This window comes from Thunnus albacares, chromosome 23 (assembly GCF_914725855.1).
Source record: "Thunnus albacares chromosome 23, fThuAlb1.1, whole genome shotgun sequence".
NCBI classification, from domain to species: domain Eukaryota; kingdom Metazoa; phylum Chordata; class Actinopteri; order Scombriformes; family Scombridae; genus Thunnus; species Thunnus albacares.
The window spans coordinates 9851076-9874914 of record NC_058128.1 but is presented as its reverse complement, the minus strand read 5'-3'; the positions used below and the strand labels follow the sequence as shown (position 1 = coordinate 9874914).

At 41.5% G+C, this 23839-nt stretch overlaps 1 protein-coding gene across 1 annotated transcript; it reads left to right on the top strand.

Annotated features, from left to right (window-relative positions):
• The first annotated feature begins 248 nt into the window (after window positions 1-248).
• btg1 (B-cell translocation gene 1, anti-proliferative) lies at window positions 249-10244 on the top strand. Its single transcript, XM_044342718.1, has 2 exons — window positions 249-712; window positions 5826-10244. The coding sequence occupies exons 1-2, from the start codon at window positions 568-570 to the stop codon at window positions 6227-6229; spliced, it is 549 nt and encodes a 182-aa protein (XP_044198653.1). The 5' UTR covers window positions 249-567; the 3' UTR covers window positions 6230-10244.
• The last annotated feature ends 13595 nt before the right edge of the window (window positions 10245-23839 follow it).

Here is a 23839-nt window from a genome sequence, read left to right as displayed (position 1 = left end):
TTTCTTCGCTTTTGTTCCCTTTTTTTCTCTCGTACTTCCCGTCTTACGGACAGTCCCTGAACGCACCGTGGTTTCATGCTGTGTACCTCTGTTTATTTTCAGAGCGGTGACGTGAACGCTCCACTCCTCCTATATGTGGCTCGTCAGACGGTCACAGGGGCCCCGATTGGTGAGCTGTTGTTGCTGTAGCAGCTTGTGTCGGCGCTGTGGAGAGGGAGGGGGCGCTATAAAAACCCGCTCCCCCACTCGGAGATCTTCACTCTGGCGGAGGAAAGTGAACAGGGAGGGTCGGTGAACGTGGCAACAAGGGACCCCCCGCCCCCCCAACCCCCTGTTATTTACCAACAACAGGCGTCTTTTTCCAAACACTGTACCGTCCTCGCACACGGACTCTCTCTGAAGAAAAAAAAAACTCTCCTCTACCTCGACAAATAAATGTCAAGAGAAACAACACAAGCGCCAACAGATAAGGATCGCAGACCAGAAGTGGAGAGAAAGACGAAGAGTCGGACAAACACGTAAAGAAAATCAAGAAACGCGGACGGATCGTCGCCGTTGTCTTTCTCAATGCATACCCTTTGTGCCCGGGGAACGATGAAACCGGAGATCAACGCCGCCGTCGGATTTCTGTCGAGATTTCTGAGGGTAAAAGGACACGTAAACGATCGACAGGTCCAAACATTCAGCCAAAGCTTACAGGACATTTTGGCAGGTAAGGAAACCAGAAAATGTCCACTTTACACGCACACAACACCTCTTTAAAACGTTTCACATTGTAAACTACACTTTAATAATTGAAGTTATGGGTTTATTTGATCAATAAGTGCTTAAATTCGGGTCCTAATCGGTTTGAGAGGGATTCAGAAGAAGCCTTTCTTTGTTCTCTCAAGTATCACTATCAGCGCTACCAAAGCGCACCACTGTTTGCGCACGTAGGAGAAAGAGGGGGCGACAAAGTATAAACACTTTTGGCGATCTAAGACGATTGGTCGACGATTAAATCGATATAAAATCGAAATTTAAAAACAAAGACGCAAAATCAGGGTTATAAATTTGTTACTTTGTCGGGAGGAAGAGCAGGAGGGGGGGTGGAAAGAGGCGCTTGGCTCAAACAAGGAAGTGCGCCTCGGTCGATAAAGCAAAACAGCCCCCAGTGAGTTACAAGAGGCTGCTCAATTACGTAATGCATTGGACAAAATACGTTAATAATGAAAACAAATCCAATGTCAGATCAAACATTACTATTAGAAGTATTAAGGTAATGGGTTTTTTTCATTTTATAATATATCCTTTATATAAAACATAACATTTTGCGACTTTTGATTTGCTTGTTTCTACTGAAAGTTTATAACATAAACGCACAGTTGGATGTTCTTTTTGGGATTTAAAGTTTAGTTATAGTCGAATTTATTTATTTTTTAATCACATCTCACATTCATTCACTAAACATTCATCAAACAAACAACACACTCAGCTGTTTTCCAATGAATGGAAATCAAAGCGCCGTTTTTTTCTGTTTTATTTCTCAGGATATGGCGCCCATACGCGCCCAAGACTTTACGCACAGGTTTAATTTGAGCACTAAAAGAGTTTTAGAGAACAGTGCTGCTCAGGGATTGTGTCTCATTTCCTGCTGTAAACACATTCCAGTCTCGGGGGCTCTAAAGCTGCTATACATCTGCTTCTCTCCATCTCCTGAGCACGTAGAGCAGCAGATGACCTACATTTCCTATATAAGGGCCTCAATCGCTCATAAACAAGTCTTACTTTGTAGATTTTCCCGTTTTTGTTTTTTTGTTTTTTTTTAAATGAAATACTCTTTAGAAAAATAAAAGAATAATAACGATAACATATCAAGAACACAGCACAATATAAACATTACAATAATAAAAAATATAGCTTGTTTTCTTTAAGGGAGGTAAAAAAACAATGCATGAGTACAAAGCCATCCTAAACTCACCATTTGGTACCACAGACAGACTACAATCTATATAGGCAAGGAGTCTTAGAATCGCCTATGTATGTATGTATGTATGTATGTTAAGTGATCAAATCTGATAAATTAATTGTCTAGAAAAGCAAATTATGAGTTACAACAGCTGTGTTTGTAAACAGACAAAAGTTAGGGTTAAACAGAGTCTGGTGTGAGGCCTGTATGTGGGGGAGGGGATGTTTTGGTGGGCGCCTATAGGAGGACATTAAAGGCGGAGGCAGCGCAGCTTAATGAGCGAGGAAATGGAGGGGAAATCCACTGAAACACTATTAACCCACCCTATATTTAGTGCACATAAACATTAATTACATCAAAGTGTTGTAAATTGTAAGGTTTAATGTGTCACATGCAAAAACCTCAACCTTTTAAGAAACCGCTGTAGATGTAGAAAGAATACCATATAACTGTTTATAATCTAATTAAATGAAAAAGTAATACTTTTGACAAAAGAACCATTTTGACCACAACGTAAATATGTGAAAACAAAACTGAATGTGTGTGATAGTACCCTGTGGGGCTCGCTGCTGAACTAGGCCAGCCAGAGTGCTTTTGTGCTCGGAAAACACCATCATCACTCACTATTGTGTCTGTGTACTGAAAAGCTTGGTGCCTTGCTTCTCTTGTTTGTGTTGAGCCGAAGGTAAGATGGGGAAATTAGTCCCAATGACCACAATGAAATCACGGCAGTTGCGTAATTGTCTGGGGTTTGATTCTTCCTGTTTATAAGCAGCGAGATTTGACGCTTTTGTAGAAAATGACTTCAAATGGAAAATATCCAAAGCAGACTCACTTAAAGTATTGTTAGTATTAGAGGTCAGCTACAATGAATAAACAACCCACTTCCGTTAAACTCTTTAGGTTTAAGCGCACACTAGTCTGCTTACTTTTCCGTTTCCCATTTCCTCCCCCCACCACCTCCTTCACCTCCCATGTGCCCTCATTTTTAAGAATAGGCCCTGCTGAGCTGATCCTTTCCCAGCTGCTCCAGGGTTTGTAGGTGGCTGCCTTTGTGGCTCAGTCCGATGGCTGAAAGCTCATCCAGCCCCTTGTGCTCTTTCATGAGTGCCAACCCCTCCATTAGCTCGGCAGTATACAGCCTTCTGTGATAAGACACGGTACACGGAGGAAGGGAAGGGGGGGTGTTATTATCCTGTGGATGCATACAGGTGGCCTCCGGGCCCCAGCCTGAATACTGGCCTACTTCACTTACAACGTTTTTCATTGGCCACAATGCAGTTAGCATGAATGGGAATTCAATATGGATGAGGCTTGTCAGAGTAAATAGGAGGGGAGGGGGGGTGTCAGTAAATGAGAAGGTCAGAACAAAGGAGAGATTTGAAACTGTCCAGCTTTCCTAGAAAAATAAGATTTGTAAGCTTTCTTACATGCTAAAAGTGAAGTTGTAAGAAAAGAGGGAGTCACATTTTACTTCCTCATACACCCGAATCATACAGTCAACAGTTTAATGTTTCTCACATCATCTTAACCACCGAAATGCCTGAAGCGTACCGTGAATGGCGTCACTCTGAGTCAGTCAGTGGTTTCACTGCACTTCTAAAAAACTTCCACACAGACGAGACAAATAGGATCCTCTCCCTTTAAGAGGCGGAGCCGTGTGTCCCAGATGGCTGGCTGAGACTTCAACACTTTTGGTGTTTTTGTTCAGCCAGTCATGGGAGACTTTGACACTGACGACGGCCAGGGGAGGGATTGTGCAATTCAATGGCCCTTTCTTTGTCACGTACGCCCAGGGTGCCTCTGGCCGCCTGTTTATGGCTGCTTATCAGGCCTATAACAGGTGGTGATGTTTTTCTTTCCTTTCTTTTGCTGCTGCACTCTTTAACACCCTGTATTTTTGTGGAAACAAGTATATTTTGCTTATTTTTACCAGCTATAGGCTAACTATAATAAGAAACAGTCTATCACATATGACTGTCACAAAAGTCATATGTGATCACTTACTTATTAGTAGTAACTAAATTTAGATGGGTTATAAAAGTTTTGTTTTACACAAAGAATATTTTTCCCTCAATCTCCAAAGTTACAGTTAATGGTTTTTATATAATAGTCTGTTTGATTTACTCTGACAAGTCAGATCCCATCCCGTTTCATAACCCTTAAATTTGCCTCCTGGCAAAAACGCATTACATGAGATTAAGATCTGCTTGCCTTAATCAACAAGCCTTACTCTTGTTTAATATCTGGAAACAACCCAAATATACACACTGTCAAACAGCAAGCAATAATGTTTTGTTGCAGATTAAATTTATCTCAGCCTTTTAAACATTTTAAGAATAAATTATGATTTATCACACAGTTATCTTAGACCTTTGAAATACACAGTGGCTTTTTTATGATTTCATTTTTAACATTAACAGTTTTACAGCCATACAAAGTTTATTAAATCATGTGGACTTAGGGCTGTGACGATAACTGCAATACCGCAGTCATGTGATGCCTAGCGTGGGGTTGAGCTCATTATTGTCATCGCCACAATTTCTAGTTTTTGCTAGTGAAAGTTACAGCAGGTGGCGAGGTTCGTGAATGCACCAGCTGTGTGATATTCAGTGGCTGACATTGTGTCTCTGTGTTCATCCTCACTTGCCTCCTGAGTGGAGTTGAACAAGGAAGAACGAGACGGAGACACACCCCCCTCTCACCTGTTTGTGTGTGTGTGTGTGTTTCGCATATTCGCCACCACAGATGCAGTAATACTGTTAGACACACATCTCTCAACCAGAGGTTTGAACTGTGTGAGCCAGACCGTATGAGGACGGAGGCAGCGAGCACAGTGGGGGGTCAGTCACTGTTTTCATAGTTGTTATGCTGGGCGATATGTGCCTTTTCACAGCATATCGTCTGGCATAGCGCCCATGAGTGTGGCAGAAGGCTCCACCATCATCACTCTTTTTCCTTAATGGAGTAAAAGAGGGGAGAGGAGACACACCCCCTCTCTCCAGTTGTGTGTGTATGTGTGTTTAGCATATTCCTCATCACAGAGGAGCGAATAGTGCCAGACATACCTCTCTTCATCAGAGGTTTGAACTGTGCGAGCCGGCCCGTATGTAAATCACAGTGGTTGTCAGTCATAGTACTCATCATCGCTATGCCGGGTGAGATGCATTTCCTGACAGCATTTTGCTGGGCATAGCACTCATGAGCGTGGAAGGGTGGAGCACTTTGCCTCCGCCCGTTTTACTCCACAGTCGGAGAAACAGCAGGGACTCCGGCCGTGTATGTTTGTGCTTTACACTGTCTCCGTGACCCGCTGAGTAAATCAAGCTGAGCTGAATTCACTGCCGCGGGGTGGAGGGCTGGAAGGGTGGAGGAGGAGGGAAAATGTATGGTGTTTTAATCAAAACAGATCGTACTTTTTCAACATAACTGCAAGGAGCAACATCATCACACACACACTAATATAATTTTTAAAAAAGGCCATAGTTTGTTTTTTTTTCATGAGGGGGGGGTAGTAAACCGCCAAACTGCAGGCATATGTTGCTTTTTCACTGCAGTAAGAAAAAATCCATACTGTTACAGCCCTATGTGGACTTATCTAACGCAAAGTACAGTCTGTCTGTTTTCTGTTTCGACCTTTGTTCAACTTCAGGTCACTCCAGTTCCTGTGTTTCTGTGTATAGCATTTCTGGGCATGAAACAGTATCCACAGCAATGAGTAATAATTTTCTGTTTGGCCCCTCTTCTCTCAACATTTATCAGTGCATATGTCCTTATTATCTTACCCTCATTACATGTTCTTACATGCAGCCTGATGGTAATCACTCCAAAGCTAAACTTTGTCTCCATCCTCTCTCTCTTGTTTTTATCCCTTCAGAGCACTATAAGCACCACTGGTTCCCAGACAGGCCCTGCAAGGGTTCAGGTTACCGCTGCATTCGCATCAACCACAAGATGGACCCACTGGTGGGGCAGGCAGGCCAGCGCATCGGCCTGACCATCCAGCAACTCTACCTGCTGCTGCCCAGTGAGCTCACGCTCTGGGTGGACCCCTTCGAGGTGTCCTACCGCATTGGCGAGGACGGCTCCATCTGCGTCCTGTATGAGTCGCAGCCCGGCCCCATAGGAATGCCGGTAACAGCCACCACCAGCTCCCCCTCAGGAAACAGCGGGTCGGTGAGCCCCATGGTGGACAGTCACATCAGCTGCAAGGAGGAACTGATGGTGCTGGGCAGAACCAGTCCCTCCAAAGCCTACAATATGATGACTGTGTCCAGTTAAAGAGGCATACTGTCACCCCGGCCTACTTTTGTTCAGGGTCACGCCGTTACTGGTCAGATCACTTGACCAGATCAGGGTGAGCCTTTTTAAAGCTAAGAATATGAAATGAAATAGTGAAAGAAGAAAAAAGAAAAAGAAAAAAAAAAAAACAGAGGATGTGGCCTATCGTCCAGGTGATGGAAACCTTGTAGGTTTGATATTTTTTACCCTCTCTCCCCATTATCATCTGTTCTGTTGTGTCATTGGATCAGCTGGGCACTCCGTTTTTTTGGAGAGGCTTTGTGGAAATGGAACTGTTGGGGCAGCTATACCAACCAACCAACCAACCAGGAACCCCCCATGGAGACTGACTCCACATACCCCCCCACCCCCACCCCCGACTGTAAACAACATGGTGATCAGCTCCATCTCTGAAGGGGCTATCAACATTGACTTTGCACTTTTCTTACTTGTGGTTACTATGGGTACATGTTCAACACACCACCGCAAAACACCAAAACCTAAATTGTAAGGAATTTTTACCGGGAGCTACCCCATGAATTTCAAAATCCAGAGGTTTTTCAATTTGCTGTTTTTAATTTGTTTTGTTTCCTGGGTGAGGAGGAAGTTGAGGTTTAGACTGTGCCTTTCGCTCTCTTAGCTCAAGGTAAAGAAACACCCAACAAGAGCATCTCTATTTTCTATAAAACACCCTTTTTGGACCACAGGGAATTAGTTTTCTTTACCCTGTAGCTGTTGGAGCAAAGGCTTTCAGTCTAACCTCTCTTCCTCCACCTTCCACCATCAACCATGAGCTTCAGAAAACCTACATCTCAACCTCTCTCAGCCCGTATGCAAGTGGAATGTGTTGTGACACCTATTACCTATGGATACCAGTGTGTCCCGTTGCACTGTCGCCCTCCCATCACCCATGTATGTGTAGCTTTCCAGGGGGAGGGCAGGAGACCAGTCTCCTCCACCTCCCCCTAGTTAATGAATGTTGTTTGAATTCACAATCAAGTTCCTGTGTTGTTAATTTGCCCCCTTTTCCCTCACCACTTTGTCATCTCCTGCATCACCAAAATTCAAAGTGTAGCAAAAGGGGGGGCCTATTTTACCCAAATTTTGGTCTCGTGGCCCTGTTAGAATTGACATTGAATGCACTTTGACGTGAGATTGTGTGGGATGTGTACTTTTTAGAGAAAATCGCCTGCATTCCATCCATTCGAATGTCATATTTTCACACCGTTTTTATTGCCCTAACCATTTTTAGCCGTTTGTTCATACTGTAGCTCCCGTGTCGGGGTAGACTAATGTCTATTGAATCGGGAGTGTGCAACTCTGGATTTCAAAACCATTTTTTACACTGTATTTGTGAACATTTCAGAGCTGTTGATTTCTTTTTTTTTTTTTTTTTTTAGGTGGAGAGTATTTTTGGTGGTATGTTAGAAACATTCTGTCATCCGTTCATATGGCACTGTTCATCAACGCTCTGGCAGTATGCAGAGCTAAGCTGTTTTCCCCCCCCAGACACACACAGATGGTGATTTGTGTTGCTGATAGAAAAAAAAGTCAGTCTGAAAGGTCTGGACTAAGTGATGACTGTGTGAGACTTTGGCCAAAGGGAGGTCTGGAGCACCGACTGTTCAGAGATTAATTTTAACTTGAATTATAAACAACAACAGGCCTTGTCAGCCCTCTATTTTCATCTACATTAGTTATTTCCAAGGTCTTTGAAAGGGAAAGACTTATCCTTTTGTGTGGTGCATTGCCTTATGGAGACCTCATTTTCATGAATTATGAGCCATTTGTGATTTTTAAACTAATATCAGGCTTATGTGAGCCAGCCTGGTGCGCAATGTGCTGCCCGGGCCCTCACTGGAGGTGTCCCATTCCAGCCTGGCAGCTGCAACACCCTCCACCCCCTCCCCACCTCTTGGTGTGGGGGTTAGAGTGCCTCAAGTGCCACATATCACCCCTCAGCTCAGACCTCCTGTTAAGCCAAAAGCAAGCCAGCATGCTGCTAGCTGACCCCCTGTGGATGCAGGTAGATTTAATGTGACACATATCATCATCCATCACCGCGGGGAGTTGGGTAAGGAAGGCGGGGACGGGGAGCTGGTGTGTGAGAGAGGGGGGGCCAGGGCCGGACTCATTTGTCCAGGGCAGCTAAAATCCCTCCAGCCCCCCCTCTGGACTTATTCAACATCCCCCACCCTGACCAGAAGCCCTCAACCCTCCCTTAGCAGTGATGGATAAAAACCAGCACACGCGCATGGGGTGCTCAAGCTGCACTAGGGGGGCTAGTGAGAGACAAGGAAACATGGATAAAAGATGAAGAATTGAGGGTACTAGGCCATTGTTTTCTGTTTTCATCTCACTGGATTGCGCTGCACTTGATTACTGAGTTTGAGTAGCAACTTTGTTTACATGCATATGAAAGGATGTGATGGCTGTCTGACGTACCCCCACTTCACTCCTGGTTCTGGGGCGGTGAGTGGTAACCGCAAGCTGGAACAGATGCTGGGGCGGCTACAGGCGACGCTCAGCCCGTAGCCGCTGGCCAAATCTGTCACGGCAGGCTGGTTCACCAGTCATGGCCAGACCTATGGGTGTTTAAGCTCCCCTAAGCCTGAGAGGATCATGGGTAATAGAGCTATAGCCTTTGACGCACTGCAACCCCCTAACCCCCTCCTCCCCTGCTCTCTGCTGATACTCCCTTCAGCAATCTGTGAAAAGCAGTGATTCTGTGTTGGCCAGATGGAGAGGAGCTCACTGGGATGGGAGCCCAGAGCTTTGGTTTCCATGGTGGACACCAGTTTTAAATCAAGCTGCTCCATTATAGCTTTTTTTATGTCATGTGACAAGAAGTCATGAGATTGGTCTATACTTCGGATGTGAGATTGTCCTGTCTCACTTTTTTCTAGATGTATTTTATGGTCACACTGGTAGATTTTCTCATCTTTCCACTCTGCCATCCCCATTTGCTCCTTTTCATCCGCTTTTTAAGAGGATTTTTAGTCTGGTGATCTAACCCACTTTTAACAAACCTCGTTTTTAGACCTACAAAATTAAAAAAAAAAAAAAATTTAAAATCCCCTTCAACACCTTCTGAACTGTACTACCACCACCCAAAATGGTCTAAGTCCTCAGTAATATTGGTTATTTAAATGGCATCCATTCAGCTTGTGCGCACATAGGTTACAGAATTGTTGTAAGAGTGCTTTGAGTAGTCAGAGATAAAATAGCACATAAAATGCACTAAATATGTCAAGTTGAAGTTGTGTGACATTTTCTTTGAGACGCGAGGAGTCTCTCCTGGAATGTATTGCCAAACTCAGGCCTCAGACATTCAATAAATACCCTTATGGAAAAGTTGTGCATGTTAAGACATGAAACAGGAAGGGAACAGCAGTTTTGTTGTTGTTTGTGTCAATATTGTCATCGATTAGTTGAATTATTGCCACTTTCACATTTGAGGTGTTTTACATATTGTAGAATGTATTGTAACTGTACAACAAATGGTAGAGTACATAACATTACACATGGGAAGTGCCAATAATTGCTATCCTGAGGTGTTTTTAGATGTATTCCTTTTGTATTTCATCTTTTAACATGGATAACGCTTTTCGTAAGTGAAGCCATTTGTGATGGGAGTGTTGGCAAGGACCAAAGTTGTTTTGGTAAAAAAAAATATTAGTTTCCATGATCTGTAAGTGTAGACGTATCCTTTGTTTTTTTTTCTTCTTTTTCTTTTTTTCAGTTTTTTTTTCCTTTTTTTTCTATTTACTTACAAAACCAGAAAATAGACAAAAAAATCTGAGCTTACCCAAGATGAAAAGCTGTCTATCTTGTGATCTCATGTCAGTACATCTTTATCGTGTTGAGTTTCTTTTCCTTGGGTATGTTGTGATGAACTGCTGTAAATTTGTACAGTTCATGTAAATTGATTGTGCGGAAGTTGTACAGATTTCTATATTTTGGAAGAAAAGTTTTTTTTTCTCTGTAATAAAAGATTTCCTATCTTGGCATCATATTCCCTGTGAGCTGTGTCATTATTTACATATTTTTCTGTATTATTCAATGACAGCTTTACAACTAAAATCACACTAATAATCAAATTTAAAGTTAGTCTTATAGCTGCTTTTGATGGTATACTTGAAGGAGGATCTTAGACTATGTCTCATATATTATTCAAACTTTTAACGCCTATGTTGCCCCACTGAGGCCCAGATTGGAATTTGACCTCGTAGTCTGTGAGGACTGAGTGGGCCAACTGTGCCAAGAGGACTGGAGAGGAGATCAAGTCAGCAATTTTACTGCCTCACTAACTTTTGTTCCTCTCTTGGGACAGAAAACTGCACTTTACATATAGATAGATTCACATACGCTGCTAAATAAAATAATAAATTAAGAAAAAATGCAATGGTGCCTTAAACTGCTGTGGAATATAAATATGCAAACTGAGAAAACCTGCTGCACTGATGGACTGGATGACGGTCAATAATGTTGATGTAGCTCTGTATTTTGGGAGCAACTGTGGAACATTTCATAAGCCCTTTGCCGCTTTGCCTTAAAAGGTCTGTTGCCTGCCCTGATCAGCAAATCCAATCACTTTACATCCAAATGCTCATGCACATGGTGTTTTTTTGCACACTTGAAAATAAAACTCAGCGTTCCGTTCTCCATCCAAATGCAACTGCGAGTGCTTCTACCACTTAAATGATAGGCTGCGACAGATGGTACCATTAGCGAGGATTTTCTCAAAAACTTGGAAAAAAAGTGCTAACTCTGCCAGGGCACCGATATGCACAATACCGCTGCACCCGAACCAGCTGACTTTGCAAAACCCAGAGTTTGGATTAAGACTGCAATCCTTTGCAGCACTCTGAATCCCCCAGGTTGCTTAGCAGCAGGCGGAAAAAGAAAAACATTTGGCTCGTTTTGACACACAGACAAAGGAGGGAACGAGAAGAGCTGGTTTAGCAGGAGCCGAGGGCATGGGGGCGGAGGGCACAGAGAGGGAAGGTGACTGGGCTTGTGTTTAAGTCGGGCTTTACTTCTCCAAACACTGGCTAGCACGAGGCCTCTACCCCTCAACAGCCGGGGAGTGTGGGTATTGTAGTTTTAAATCATTGGAGTCTGTCAGCATGAAGCACAATGAGAGATTTCAGCCATGTTTAAGCCTTTTACTTCAGTTTATTTGTTTTCTTAAATGCCACAGGCAGTTGTTTTTTTTTTTGTACAAATTCTCTGTGCTGCATACTGCTTTAAATTCCCTTCTTCGATCAGTGTAGAAGCAGGTCAAAGATTCCCAGGGTGTGTCAGACTCAATGGCCCAGTGTGGTTTGTTTTGTATGAAAATATCAAGAACTATCCAACAGTAACACGAAGCACAAGTGATCCAGATTTAACTGGATTTTGCAATCCTCCCCGGACAGGGTTTTGCAATGACTCATTTGAGCAAGATGTTTTGACACGTTTTCTCATCTCAGAAAAATAAGAAGTAGATTGCATAGACTGTGCTTGTATAGAAACTCATCATTTTGATAATATAGTGTAAATATTTGATAGCTGTTGGAACATGTAAGGTCATTTCACATAAATAGCCTAATCTCCTGAATGTTTTTAACAGGATTCAACTTGTGGTTCACTGCATTGCAAATGTTCTTAATGTATTTAAACAAGCTTCATTATGAGTTTATGGAAATATATGAGACATGAGTACCAATATCCTCTGACTATCCTGAAAAACTTCACTGTATTCAAGTTCCATTGCACCGTATGTCAGAACATCATCAAATTGTCATCCAAGAATTGCATTGGAGTTTCAGCGTGGCACTGATGAAATACCAGTGTAATATTTCCTGCCTGCTCCACCCAATCACATAGCAACACAGGTCACCTTGAAGAGATGATTTGATTAGGTAGAAAGTTTCCAGAAGGTGTGGTTGATTACCATGAAAAGATAAGAAGAACCTTGTGAGATTATTTTAGCTTGATGCTATGATACAGTGATGACAAGGAATGATAAACAAAGTCAGGTCACCTTAGTTTACATAAAGTTATTGACCTTAATATGTACTGGATTTCTACTGCATCAACTGATTTTTAGATTTATTATTTATGGACGAAGCAAAAACATGTCAGTCTACTCTGTCCTCGGGTGTCTGTGGCAACATTTATGCACACTGAGTCTAAATATTGTGTACAAACAATATGTTGCTGTCTGAGAACAAAGGCATGGTGAGTGACAGTGTGAGCTTGTGTGTCTCCTAACGGGGAGGCAGACATCTGGGGCCCACTTTATTGCCAGCAAGATGACAGGGAAGCCCTCCTGCAGTGTGTGTGTGTGTGTGTGTGTGTGTGTGTGTGTATGCTCTTCTGCTTAAAGGACAAAAAGCTATGCCGCAGCTGCATAAGTCACACAGCCCTTTTGCGAATGTGCTTCACACTGTGACCTTTGTGTGTGTTTTTGGTACAGCAGTACTTGTCAAAGATGGGTGCAGGAGTCAAGAGGGAGTCCCCAGCAAAGGGAAAACTGTTTTTATTTCTCTATTTCATTGTGAAGGAAATATTGCCATTAATTAATACACAAAGAATCATACAAAAAATTCACTTACAAAAAATCTTACTGTGTAAATGTGGGTCCTTGGCAAAATATGTTATTATCTGTGTAACCAGAAATCTTTAGCAAATCTTAGCTGTTTTGTATTCAGTGTGTTTTTTCATCGGGTTTCCACCTTATTAGTATCCATGTGTTCCTCATGTGAGAGTGTGCGTCATTCAGAAGCCAAGGACAAGTTGATTCCTCTTTGAAACAGATCCCTGCCCTGCCTGTGTGGGTCTCCAGGGTATAGAGGCTATACCAGCTATCTCTCTCCTTCCCCTCAGGGCACTATTCATCCTCAGTTCTGACATCTGCTTTGCCCCCGCTGCACACGCCCTTCCCAGCAGCATCCAAACAGGGACATTGAATGAAATAGAAGACAGTGGGGTCAAAGGCATCCAGCTTGGGCTGGCCACATCACTAATCCTGGGTGGATTGACTGAGGGAGAGGTCTTTGTGGAAGAGGTTACTACTGTATGACAGTTGAACAGTGAACGCCTTGTCTTAAATCAAACAAGGAAGAGTGAAAATATTATGTTTGTACTGGTTAGCTTTACTTTCTTAATGGATGAATGTGTGTGTGTGTGTGTGTGTGTGTGTGTGTTTATTGTATATTTACTTAAGAGTGAATGCATAAACTGCCTGTTTGTACACATATGACTATTTAGACATGTGCCCTGTGCGCACATGTGTCTCTTTACTGGGTTAGACTTTGCACTAGAGGTCATGTAACAGAGTTCAAAATGAAACAGACTAATATACTTTAAGTACAGTGTACAGATGACACAAATTACAGTATATGAAATTGTTTATCAAATGTGATCCTTTCTAAGTTGTTACATTAGTCGTTACATGTTTACAACCCCTGGATTTCTTATTAAAATGAGTGACTTTTCTCAATTTCAATCATTGTTTTTCTTTTTTAGTTAAAACTGATTCAACCCAAACAATCTATATCATTAATTTACCTCTTATAGATACCCATTATGACCTGTATGGAAAAACTCTATGTTATGGCTAGCGGAATTTAAAATGACAAAATCTTGTTTGGAAATTGAGTCATATGAAAGGAATTGTTGTGATCAGTGGGTTTGACTTCATGGGTGGAGTAAATCCACACAATTTTTTTTACATTGAGTACAACTTTGATGAATTTCGATGTTCAAATCCATGCTGTTGATAGAAATAGCAAGCTTGCTTGACAGCACAAATCTTTGAGGGAATGGAGAGTCCAAAATGGAGGAAGCAATTGCAGCTTATTAGCTTCCTTGACCAATCCACTTTTATTTAACTATTCTCTGTCAGAGTATAGACTGCATAAGGGGAATGGTTAGCAAACAGTTAACAAACACGAGAGAAGTCAATGGTACCAATAAGTCTTTTGAATGAAGTGTGTGAACTTACTGTCTCATTACTTACCGGGCTAACTCATGGTTAGAAAGCTGGGACAGATAGCTCTTTCATCTTCAGTAACTCCTAATGAAATTATGTACAAATTTGAGAATAAAAAGCCAGTGGGAAGTAAACATCCCAGTAGAGAGGAAAAAGAAAAGAAGCTCAGTGAGCTTTTGTGACTGACTACCACTAGCATGTCTTGCTAGCATGTTAGCTTGCCATCTACAGTCGGTCACCAACTAGCCCTGTCAGTAGTCTTTGCCTAGCTTAGCACTGACTAATTTGCAAAGACACACAGATGAATGTCAGTGTGCAAAATAGTTTCTGCCACCATAACTGAACAGACAAACAAAAAAGCCATACAAGCGCCCTGCAGGGATACAAATGTTCAACTGTTGGGGATCTCTGGAATTAAAGATGCTGCTTTAATCAAAATTAAAAGTGAGTCAATGACACTTTAAATAGTGTTTTTATATATATACACACACAAAGTATGTAGTGTATAATGTGTCACAGCAGCAGCAAACTACTAGATCTCACTACAGTATGTGTTCCTACAGGCTAACCAGTAAGGCCTTGTACTATCTTGTCTGCGGAATACAGATGTCTTTTTATGGGAACTGAGGTAAAGAGGTAAAGTAAGAGCGCGTGATTTGATCTGTATCTCTCCATGGTCTATCTTCAGCTTCTACTTCCTCATGCCCTCTCTCCTCTCTTTAGGCAAAAATAGATCATCTCATTACTCACCCTCTTTATCTCCCTCTCAGGTTATGTCTTCTCTTTTCCCCCAGATTCTTCTCATATCACTTCTTCACCACCCTCCTTCCCCTCCCTCACTCCATCGCCACCACCTCGTCCTCTGTCTATCTTTATCCTTCCTTCTCCAAGCTGCCGGTGTCACCAGTCAGCCCACAGTCACACAGCAGAGGAATTCATTCCAGACCCTGACATCAAGCCTTATTGGGGTAAGGTGAAGGGTCGCAGTGGGAATCATGTGATAGAGTCTCTGGATGCATGCGATCCTTGTGTTTTCATGGGTTACATAATAGTGTGTCTGAGTGAGAAAGAAAGAAAAAAAAATGTATCAATGAAAAAAAGTAGGAGTTGGAGTTTTTGAGTGCCCAGGGTTCTTGAAGTAAAAGTCCTATTTGTCCTTTGCATAGACAATGTTAGGTGAAAGATGCAGCATTTCCAAGGCTTGGGCAGCATGAAAATGAAGCAGTACAAAAGATGAGCAATTGCATACAAAACTATCTGGTTCTTTGATAAAAATTCAAAAGGGAGACGCTTGTGTATATAAAAACTACAGCTCCCAGTTAGCATTTTCTGTTGCATATGTCACTTTATGTAGTAACCCCATAAGACATTCATCAGTTTCAGTAGCAACCATATTGAAATGAGGTTGAAAAAAAGAAAAACATGATTCCCAGGATCCAGAGTTGAAATAATTAATTATAGGAGGTCCATAATACAAATCTATATACTATAGTAAATCAGTATTAACTGACTTTTTGGGTTGTATGGGAGCAGCAGACCATGCTGTAAATACAACATTGACACATTACCACATTATAAAGTTGGTTTTGCTAACATGCTAGCAAACAAGTGCCTATTTACACTTCCAACAGATGCAGAGCAACTATCCATTGTTTGAAAGCATTCATTTGGAGTCATATATTGGCCACTCAACAAATTTAAGTCTGATATTCATTCTATGTACACCAGCTAGTTGCTAAACTTGTCTATGATAGTGAACTGAAACAGTAAAGTTTTGGGTTGTAAAACCAAAACAATGAGCTGAAAGACACTAAAATGCTCTGTAGAGCTGGGGGGAATTACAGATTCAGGTGGTAATTCTCTGTGGGTTCATCACACATTTCACATTATGCATAGTCATTTAATCTATTGTTGAGATAAAAATATTTATTAGGGCAGCTTTAAGTTATCCAAGAGACTATGTTTCTGTGTTGAGATACATTGAAGATATTTCAATGGGGATTTACTATGGTAAATGAAAGTACATCTGGAACCAGCGTCTCCTTCCACTTTGTAACTCTATAAGAGAAACCAAATGATACTCTGTTTATGTTTTTAGAGTCTGTCCCACATTATGTTTCTGCCCAGCAGCAGTGATACCAACATGCTCTGTCCCCTAATGATAAGCCAACATGCTAACCACCGCTGATGTCTTCATCCGTTTGTATTCTCCCACATATGGTTATCTGAAAGTCAGGCGGTCAGACACCGAGGCAACATATTCCTGTGGTCAGCCTCTCCCAATCAGTAGGCAACGCTCTCAACCACTCAGAAGGAGAGCAAGAGAGAGAAAACCAGCCACCTAAATATAGTCTGGCCTTGGGGCTCAGCAAGAGGCCCTCTGCATGAAGTCTGGCCACACACACTGAGGTGCAAGTATGTATACATGCATGCACACACACGCATGCGACGACAGATTTATTTATTTGAACATTTTGTATAAAAAGGACAGAGGCACTCACAATCAGTCACATGCTCTTTATAGTGTGTAGACAGTTCATTCACGTAGACAAACACAGTAGGAAGGCTGTGGTCACTTCAATAAACAGACACACACACACACATAGAGGCTTGTATTGAAGGTCACTTGCATCAGTGGCCATCGGCTTTCTGCTGACTGGAGGAGAAAATCCCCTAGTGAGAGGCGTATGACAGCAGACATTTCACAAACACCAGAACACAAGGTTCACATCCTCATATTCTTCATCTAAACTTCTCTTGACTTCAAGCTGCTGTTGCATCACAGAATGTGGATGCAATTTTGAGGGCTGTAAATTCAATTTACTTCATCAGGGCTTTAGTGTGATAGCCTCATAGTGACTTCCCTGTTCAGCATGCAGCTGGAGAAAAAACAGAAAGCCACTCTACATCTTTTACCCTAAAGCACGTGTTCATTTAAAGCCCCTGCTACTTGTAAACACGATGCAGCCTGCTAACCTCGAACCACATGATCAACCTGCTGTGCCTGAGTCGTTTCACTGAACGGTTGGTGGAGATGTCAGCTTCATCTCGGGCGGTTTTCTGAGAAACTGACAGGAAAGAGACAAAAGAGCACAACACCTCAGCTGTTTCCTGTTTATGTGGACGGGAAGATGTAATTTGCGAGCAAGAGGCAACACAGAGAGATGGAGCGATACAATGGGGAGATAAAGGAGGTGATTTAGTGAAGGGGATCGAGAAGGATGAGATCAGGAATTAGAGTGAATTAGAGATTAGACAGACAGATAAATTGAGAGATTGAGAAACCAAGGGGAGATGTGGGGAGGGGTGTCAGAGCAAGAGGTATTAAAAAAAAGTAAATGGCGAGAAAGAGTGGGTGGCGAGAAAGTATTTAAAAGGAAAAGAAAGAGTTTGATTGAGAACTGCGGAGAAATATACTGAGAGAGCAAGAGAGAAAACAGCTGACAGGAAGATATGTGCCTCTTCTTCAGTACTGTGAACACAGCTGTGTGAGAACATACACACACAAACACACACATACACGCACACACACACGCACACACACATACACTTTGTCAAAGGCCTTCAAAACACCCACAGTCAAGATGTGTCAGCAGCATCCACGTGTTAGTGAAAACACATAGACGTAAAATGTACAGAACACACTGTGCCAGTGTGAAAAAAGGAACACAGCTTAATAATGCACTGATATAGATATGCTTGCACTCAGGCACATACACACACACACACACACACACACACTTGGCCTTGCAGCTTTACTACAACACAATCAAAAAACATTTTGTAGAGACCTACAGTCAAAACACTTATTACTATCACCATGTCCTTCCATTTATCAACACAAACACACACACACAAAGCACATATTCACACACACTGGTACTATATTATTAGTCATTTAAGTTAGAAAGTTAGATTTTACTGAATAGTGACTGTATACTCAAATTTCCCCATCTACACCAGCATTGGACTTAAAATGGACACAGATACCAGAAATGATGACAGTAACAACTAAACATCCAAGACTAAATCGTTTATTCCAAATATTACAAAGTTGAACTGATCCACACTGAGTAAGATGTGTCTCTGGGTGATATTGTGACTCCTGTGGCAGTGAGATATGGATAACAAAGCAGCAGCAAAACATTTAATGTGCAAAAACAGCCGTGACCTACATAAGACTGGCAGCTTAATGAGTAACTGTAGCAGACTAATTTCCCTACGGGACTAATGTGTTACTTATTACCTATAAACTACTTCACCATGAAAGATACACAACTTGGAATTAGATAAATAATAATAATTAAGGTTACATATTGTAACCCTAATTCTATGAGCGCAGGCGGAGCCCTCTGATGGGCTCTATAGACTTGATAGACTTGATCACTTTTTCCAGAGTGTAGCAGCACTTTTCTTAGCCAATCAGGATATTCCTTTTTGTGTTTTTGATTCACCTTTTGACACTGCATGCTAGACAAGACAAATTCTACATTACTAGCCATAAGTATTCATATATTTTCATATATATTGTTGTTATTGTTATGATTGTTGTTATTCTGTCCCCCCCCCCCCTCCCCCTTTCCCTCCTTCTTTCTCTCTCTCAACCCAACCGGTCAAAGCAGATGGCCGCCCACCAAGAGCCAGGTTCTGCTTGAGGTTTCTACCCGTTAAAGGGGAGTTTTTCCTTACCGCTGTCGCCAAGTGCTTGCTCATGGGGGAATTGTTGGGTCTCTGTAAATTAAAGAGTATGGTCTAGACCTGCTCTATGTGAAAAGTGCCCTGCGATGACTTTTGTTGTGATTCGGCGCTATATAAATAAAAATTGATTGATTGATTTATTGATATATACAGTTTCATTAATTGATCTTCATAAAAACCGAAACATGAAACTGGGATTTTCTCATATGCTAAGACAAATATACTCCTACGCCAGCAGGGGAATTTAAGTACCTTTTCATTTAAAACAAAGAAAAAATAGTGTTTATTTGTTGACTTTCACAACTACATATGTGTCCTGTGATGTGTTCTTAAAACTGTAATTAAGAGCAGCCAAGCAATCATCAAACAAAATCTTAATATTTCACTTAGGCCTAAGTATGCTTTTATCTGGAGTGAATACAAGCCTAGGAAGGGGGGGTATCCATTTTGTCTCAAGATGCTCCCAAGTTGCAATATGAAGTACCCAATAGTACCTGTAATTTATGAAAATAATGATTAATTTGTCTTAATTTAAATGACAAGGTGCTCACATGTTACTGTCTAGGTCTATCTTAGAATATAGACGGAAGATCCCACTATAATGTTTCAGTTTTTCCGAAGGAATGATGAAGTAACTCATCTATGAGGAATCACACTGCGCAATAAAAAGCTACCGTGAAGTTGGGTGGGATTCTGGCACTCTATAGTGGCAGCAGATTCCTATACAGCCCACATGTGTGAAATGGTCTATGTGGAGAATTTAACTCTGGGTTATCTTACAGTTATATATGGGACAGCGGAAGATAGAAGCTGGATTAATAGAACGAAGGTTTAAGTGTGTCATGGGAAGCAGATAGAGGGGAAGAATGATGTGTATTTCACGTCGCTGTACACAGTCCATTATCATTTCCCTCCTGCTTTTTTTGGACCTTTAGCAGTGATCGTAAACCATTTGAGACGTTGCCAGTTCTGAGTTATAGAGCTTTCCAGAGGTACCTGGAGACAGACAGAGCAGCTGGCTTCGAATCAGAGCAAAATAGAAAAAGAAAGACAGTGTGGGAAAAAAAATACGATAAAGGGAGACAGCAGAGAAACCACAAGGATTCATTTTAACAGTAGAAAATGTTGGAGACACTCACTCTTTTGATGATGTGCACTAATGCGATGAAGTCATTTCATTTATTAAAATTGTATCACAGAGACCTACAAAGCATGTCCCTACTCTATAGACACAATTGAGTTTGAATCTGATAATATTTCCTCCACCTCCCAACACAATCCAAAGACAAACAAAGGAAAAGTAGGTTGTAGATAGAGACACAACAATATGGACTATACACCAGTCACTGGGGGGCTGATCAGACACACACACACATACTCACCTCCACCCCCATTGCAGCTGTTGGGGTGTGGTGGAGGGATATATGTGCTACAACCCCTCCGGCTGCATTTGGACCAGTTCTAGTAGGATTTAGTGCAGTCTCGGCTGGAATGGGTTGGACCCATGCCATGCATTCCTATGCTGCTGTGCGCTCTCAGTTGGCCTACTTGTGTCAGGGGGGAAAGCACGTACAGTACATCCACACACACTCACAAACTCACACAAGTACGTGGTGGATGAAGAAGCCATCTTACTGTTCCCTGCTCAGACTGTAAATAAAAATTTGAGAAGAGCACATGGCGAAGATACACGTAGGCGAGCGCCTACTTGTGGGCGCAGGCATGCCCACATCACATGCTGCTTCACTTTGAAAACAAAGCAGACTGGAACAGCTTCACACCTTTAATTGTACAAACATACTGTACATGGGGGCACACATGAACACATGAGCGTACACACGGATGTGAAAGTACAGTATGAACTTGTGTATGGTGATGTGCACACATACATATACTCTGTACACTCCCATAATGTAAGCAAACACAGCTCACAGTGTGCTCCACTGGCCTATATCACTGTGAACATGAAAGCACATGACTGAGAGCGTGTGGGTAGAGGGATTCAACTCTTAATACCTCTCATAAGGGAAACATCTGCTACTCTTCATATCCTCTCCTCTTCTCTTTTTTAATCTCCCTCCATGTCTCTCCTGTGCAGTCCTCCCCATTCTATATCTCAGAAGTTTTTTTTTTTCTCATCTTTTTTCCTCTCTCCTCTGTCCTTTCTCTAAGTGAGCCCCCAGCTTTTGGCTCGTCAATGACTCTCCACCACAGCTGGGGTTGTTTTTGAACTGTCGGGTGCATCAGCGGCTGAAAACAACTGGGCCACATTTCTATGAAAAGCCACTCCGCTCCCTATAAAGAAGTGCTGACCTCTCCAAAAGCCATAAGTAGCCTTTCTGTCTCCCCCCCGTCCTCTTGTCTTTCTCCGTCCTTCCTCGCATATTTCTGTTTTTTCCATGACTGTTGGTACTGAAATGCACAGTAGGCTAAAACAGCTGTGGTTCATATCGCACATCCTGCCATTGCTCGCTTTGCCAAAACACAGACTTCCAGGGTACACCAAATGACCTGGAAAAGGACACAAAAGATTTTGGTTTGCTTGGAAATGTCAAGTACAGGCCACTGTGTCCATCTGAGCGGGCCGATGTCTGCAACAAGCTGCTAAATGAAAATTGAAGCTATAATCACAGTTGAATCAAATTTAAAGAAGTATATGTACAATCTTTGACATGGATTTCTATGCAAAGATCAAATCCTGCCTCTTTTTAGTGATCCTAATTTATCTTAACCTCATTTCTACCATGAAATATATTATTATAGACATGAAAATGTTTAGATTATCCGGTCTCTATATGAAAATAACTTCACCACCTTCCTCCTGCGGTGGAGGCCTTATTCCTGTTTGTCTCCATTCCCCTCTCTTCCTCTTCCCTCTATAAGGATAAAAATGGAAATGTTACACTGTGTAGATCCACCATGTAAACTGCAGTGGCATGCTGGAACATGAAAGCCGTCTTTGACTGTGGCTGCATATGCTTGGCCTACTTTTTTGATTCCATTAAATTATTGGGTGGGTGGGAGGAAAGGCTGCGCCGTCTTTTAAGTATTAGCATACTGGATGTCAGATGATATATATGAGTGTGTATATATGTGTATTTATGTTTTCCATATGTGTCTTAGTCAGTCCAAATGGAGGCAGGGATCTGTTGTTTATATATGCTTGATTACAGGATTATATGCAGTGGTATACGTATTTATTATGGTTGTAAAGTTTATTGATTTTCTTTCTTAATTCTAAACCATCCACATATATCACTGTATCAAAGTACATTTAATTATAGACACTTCAGCTTTATATTACACTCTCATTATTTTGTCTGGTTTCAAGATGACTTTTAAACATTTTTTCATGAAATCTGTCTGTTTCGTGCGTGATGTAGTGTGTCATTTAATATCATGCTGTAGAGACTGATATAGGCTCAACAACAGAATATTAATACCTATTAGTCAAAGGATGAAGACCAAGTGAATAAATGATAGTCACCACTACGACGTTTCAAACTGGACTGAGTTAAAATAAAGAAATCAGAATGAGGAGAGAAGTACAAAACTGACAAAACAAGTACCTTGACTGATAATGGAGACAAAGTCAAGTAACACATGAGAAAGAACATGGATAGGCCAACTTATCAAACCATGAGCGACAGCATCTGTGCACTCGGGAGCTTTGTTGTTGTTTGCTCTTTGTTGCGAAAGCCATTGAGTGTATTTGCATTCTGTGAACTCGCCTTTATTTGAAAGTTTCCACTGGTACTGCCAACATTCTTGTCAAATATGCAAATTTAATGCAAACAGAGGCAATGGTGTATGTCGAAATCAGTAGAAAAGAATCGGTGGCCACGGCTAATGGCTAACTGATGCGTTATGCTTTTAAGAGTGACTCCACACTAGATTTTGGAAAGAGGAAAAGCTGAACTGGTTGAAATGTATATGTCTTTTGAAACTATGAACACACAGCTGGGTGTGGACTGTTACACTTGACCACACCCAGTTGTGATATAGCATGGTACTATAGAACATCACTGCAGGACAGGGTGTGGAAACATGTTGTCAACACTTCCAGTTGGCAGGACGAGTCAGATTATTATAAAAAACACTGAACCGCTCTTGTTTAAACATGCTGGATATTTGGAAGTTTATCTCTAAAGCTAAATTTCTGTTTCTTTAAATTTCTTTAAACACATTTCAAAAGACTAAATGCTGCAAGGCGTATTTCTGCATTTCACAATCAGTATTGCGCATTGCAAGTCCTGTTTACTTTTTTGTTAACAGGGCAGTGAGCATTCAGTCTCTCTTACAAAATTGCATTTTGTGTATCCTTGATGTCCAACAAACATATTAAATGCATTTCCCTCTTCATAAAACATTTGCAAAGGAGATTTTCTGAATATTTAAAATCCTGCATTTTTACATCCATGTTTGGTAGTTTGTGCTTGTCTTCTTCACTGCCTTTATCGGCTCATTGGTACGTCACTAACTGGAGTGGAATAGCATGAAAAGGCTTCAGGAATGTGTATCACGTACATGTGGTGATTGTGCACATTACAAGCAAAACATGGACCCACATCTAAACGTTGCTCCTTAGCGCAACTGGTGGCTTAAAACTCCGCAGGGTACATTTAATTCACGGATCTGTTATTAAACTGCTTTTAGTGGGAGACCACAAATCTGCCAAAACAGATGATCTTCAGACTGAAATATCATAAATAATTAATTTAAACGAGTCCCAGCCGAGCATATCATCACTTTTAGGCACATTTTACTAGACTACAGTTTGTGATACATAACTATTTGTTAGTTTTGTCTAGAAATTAAGAGAAAAGTGAGTAACAGTAAAAGCAGCAGTTGGATTGTTTTGTTTAACTGGGTTAAGTTTTCACTATTTTATGGTGAATATTGCTCAGGTACTGGCTGATATGAAGGAACTT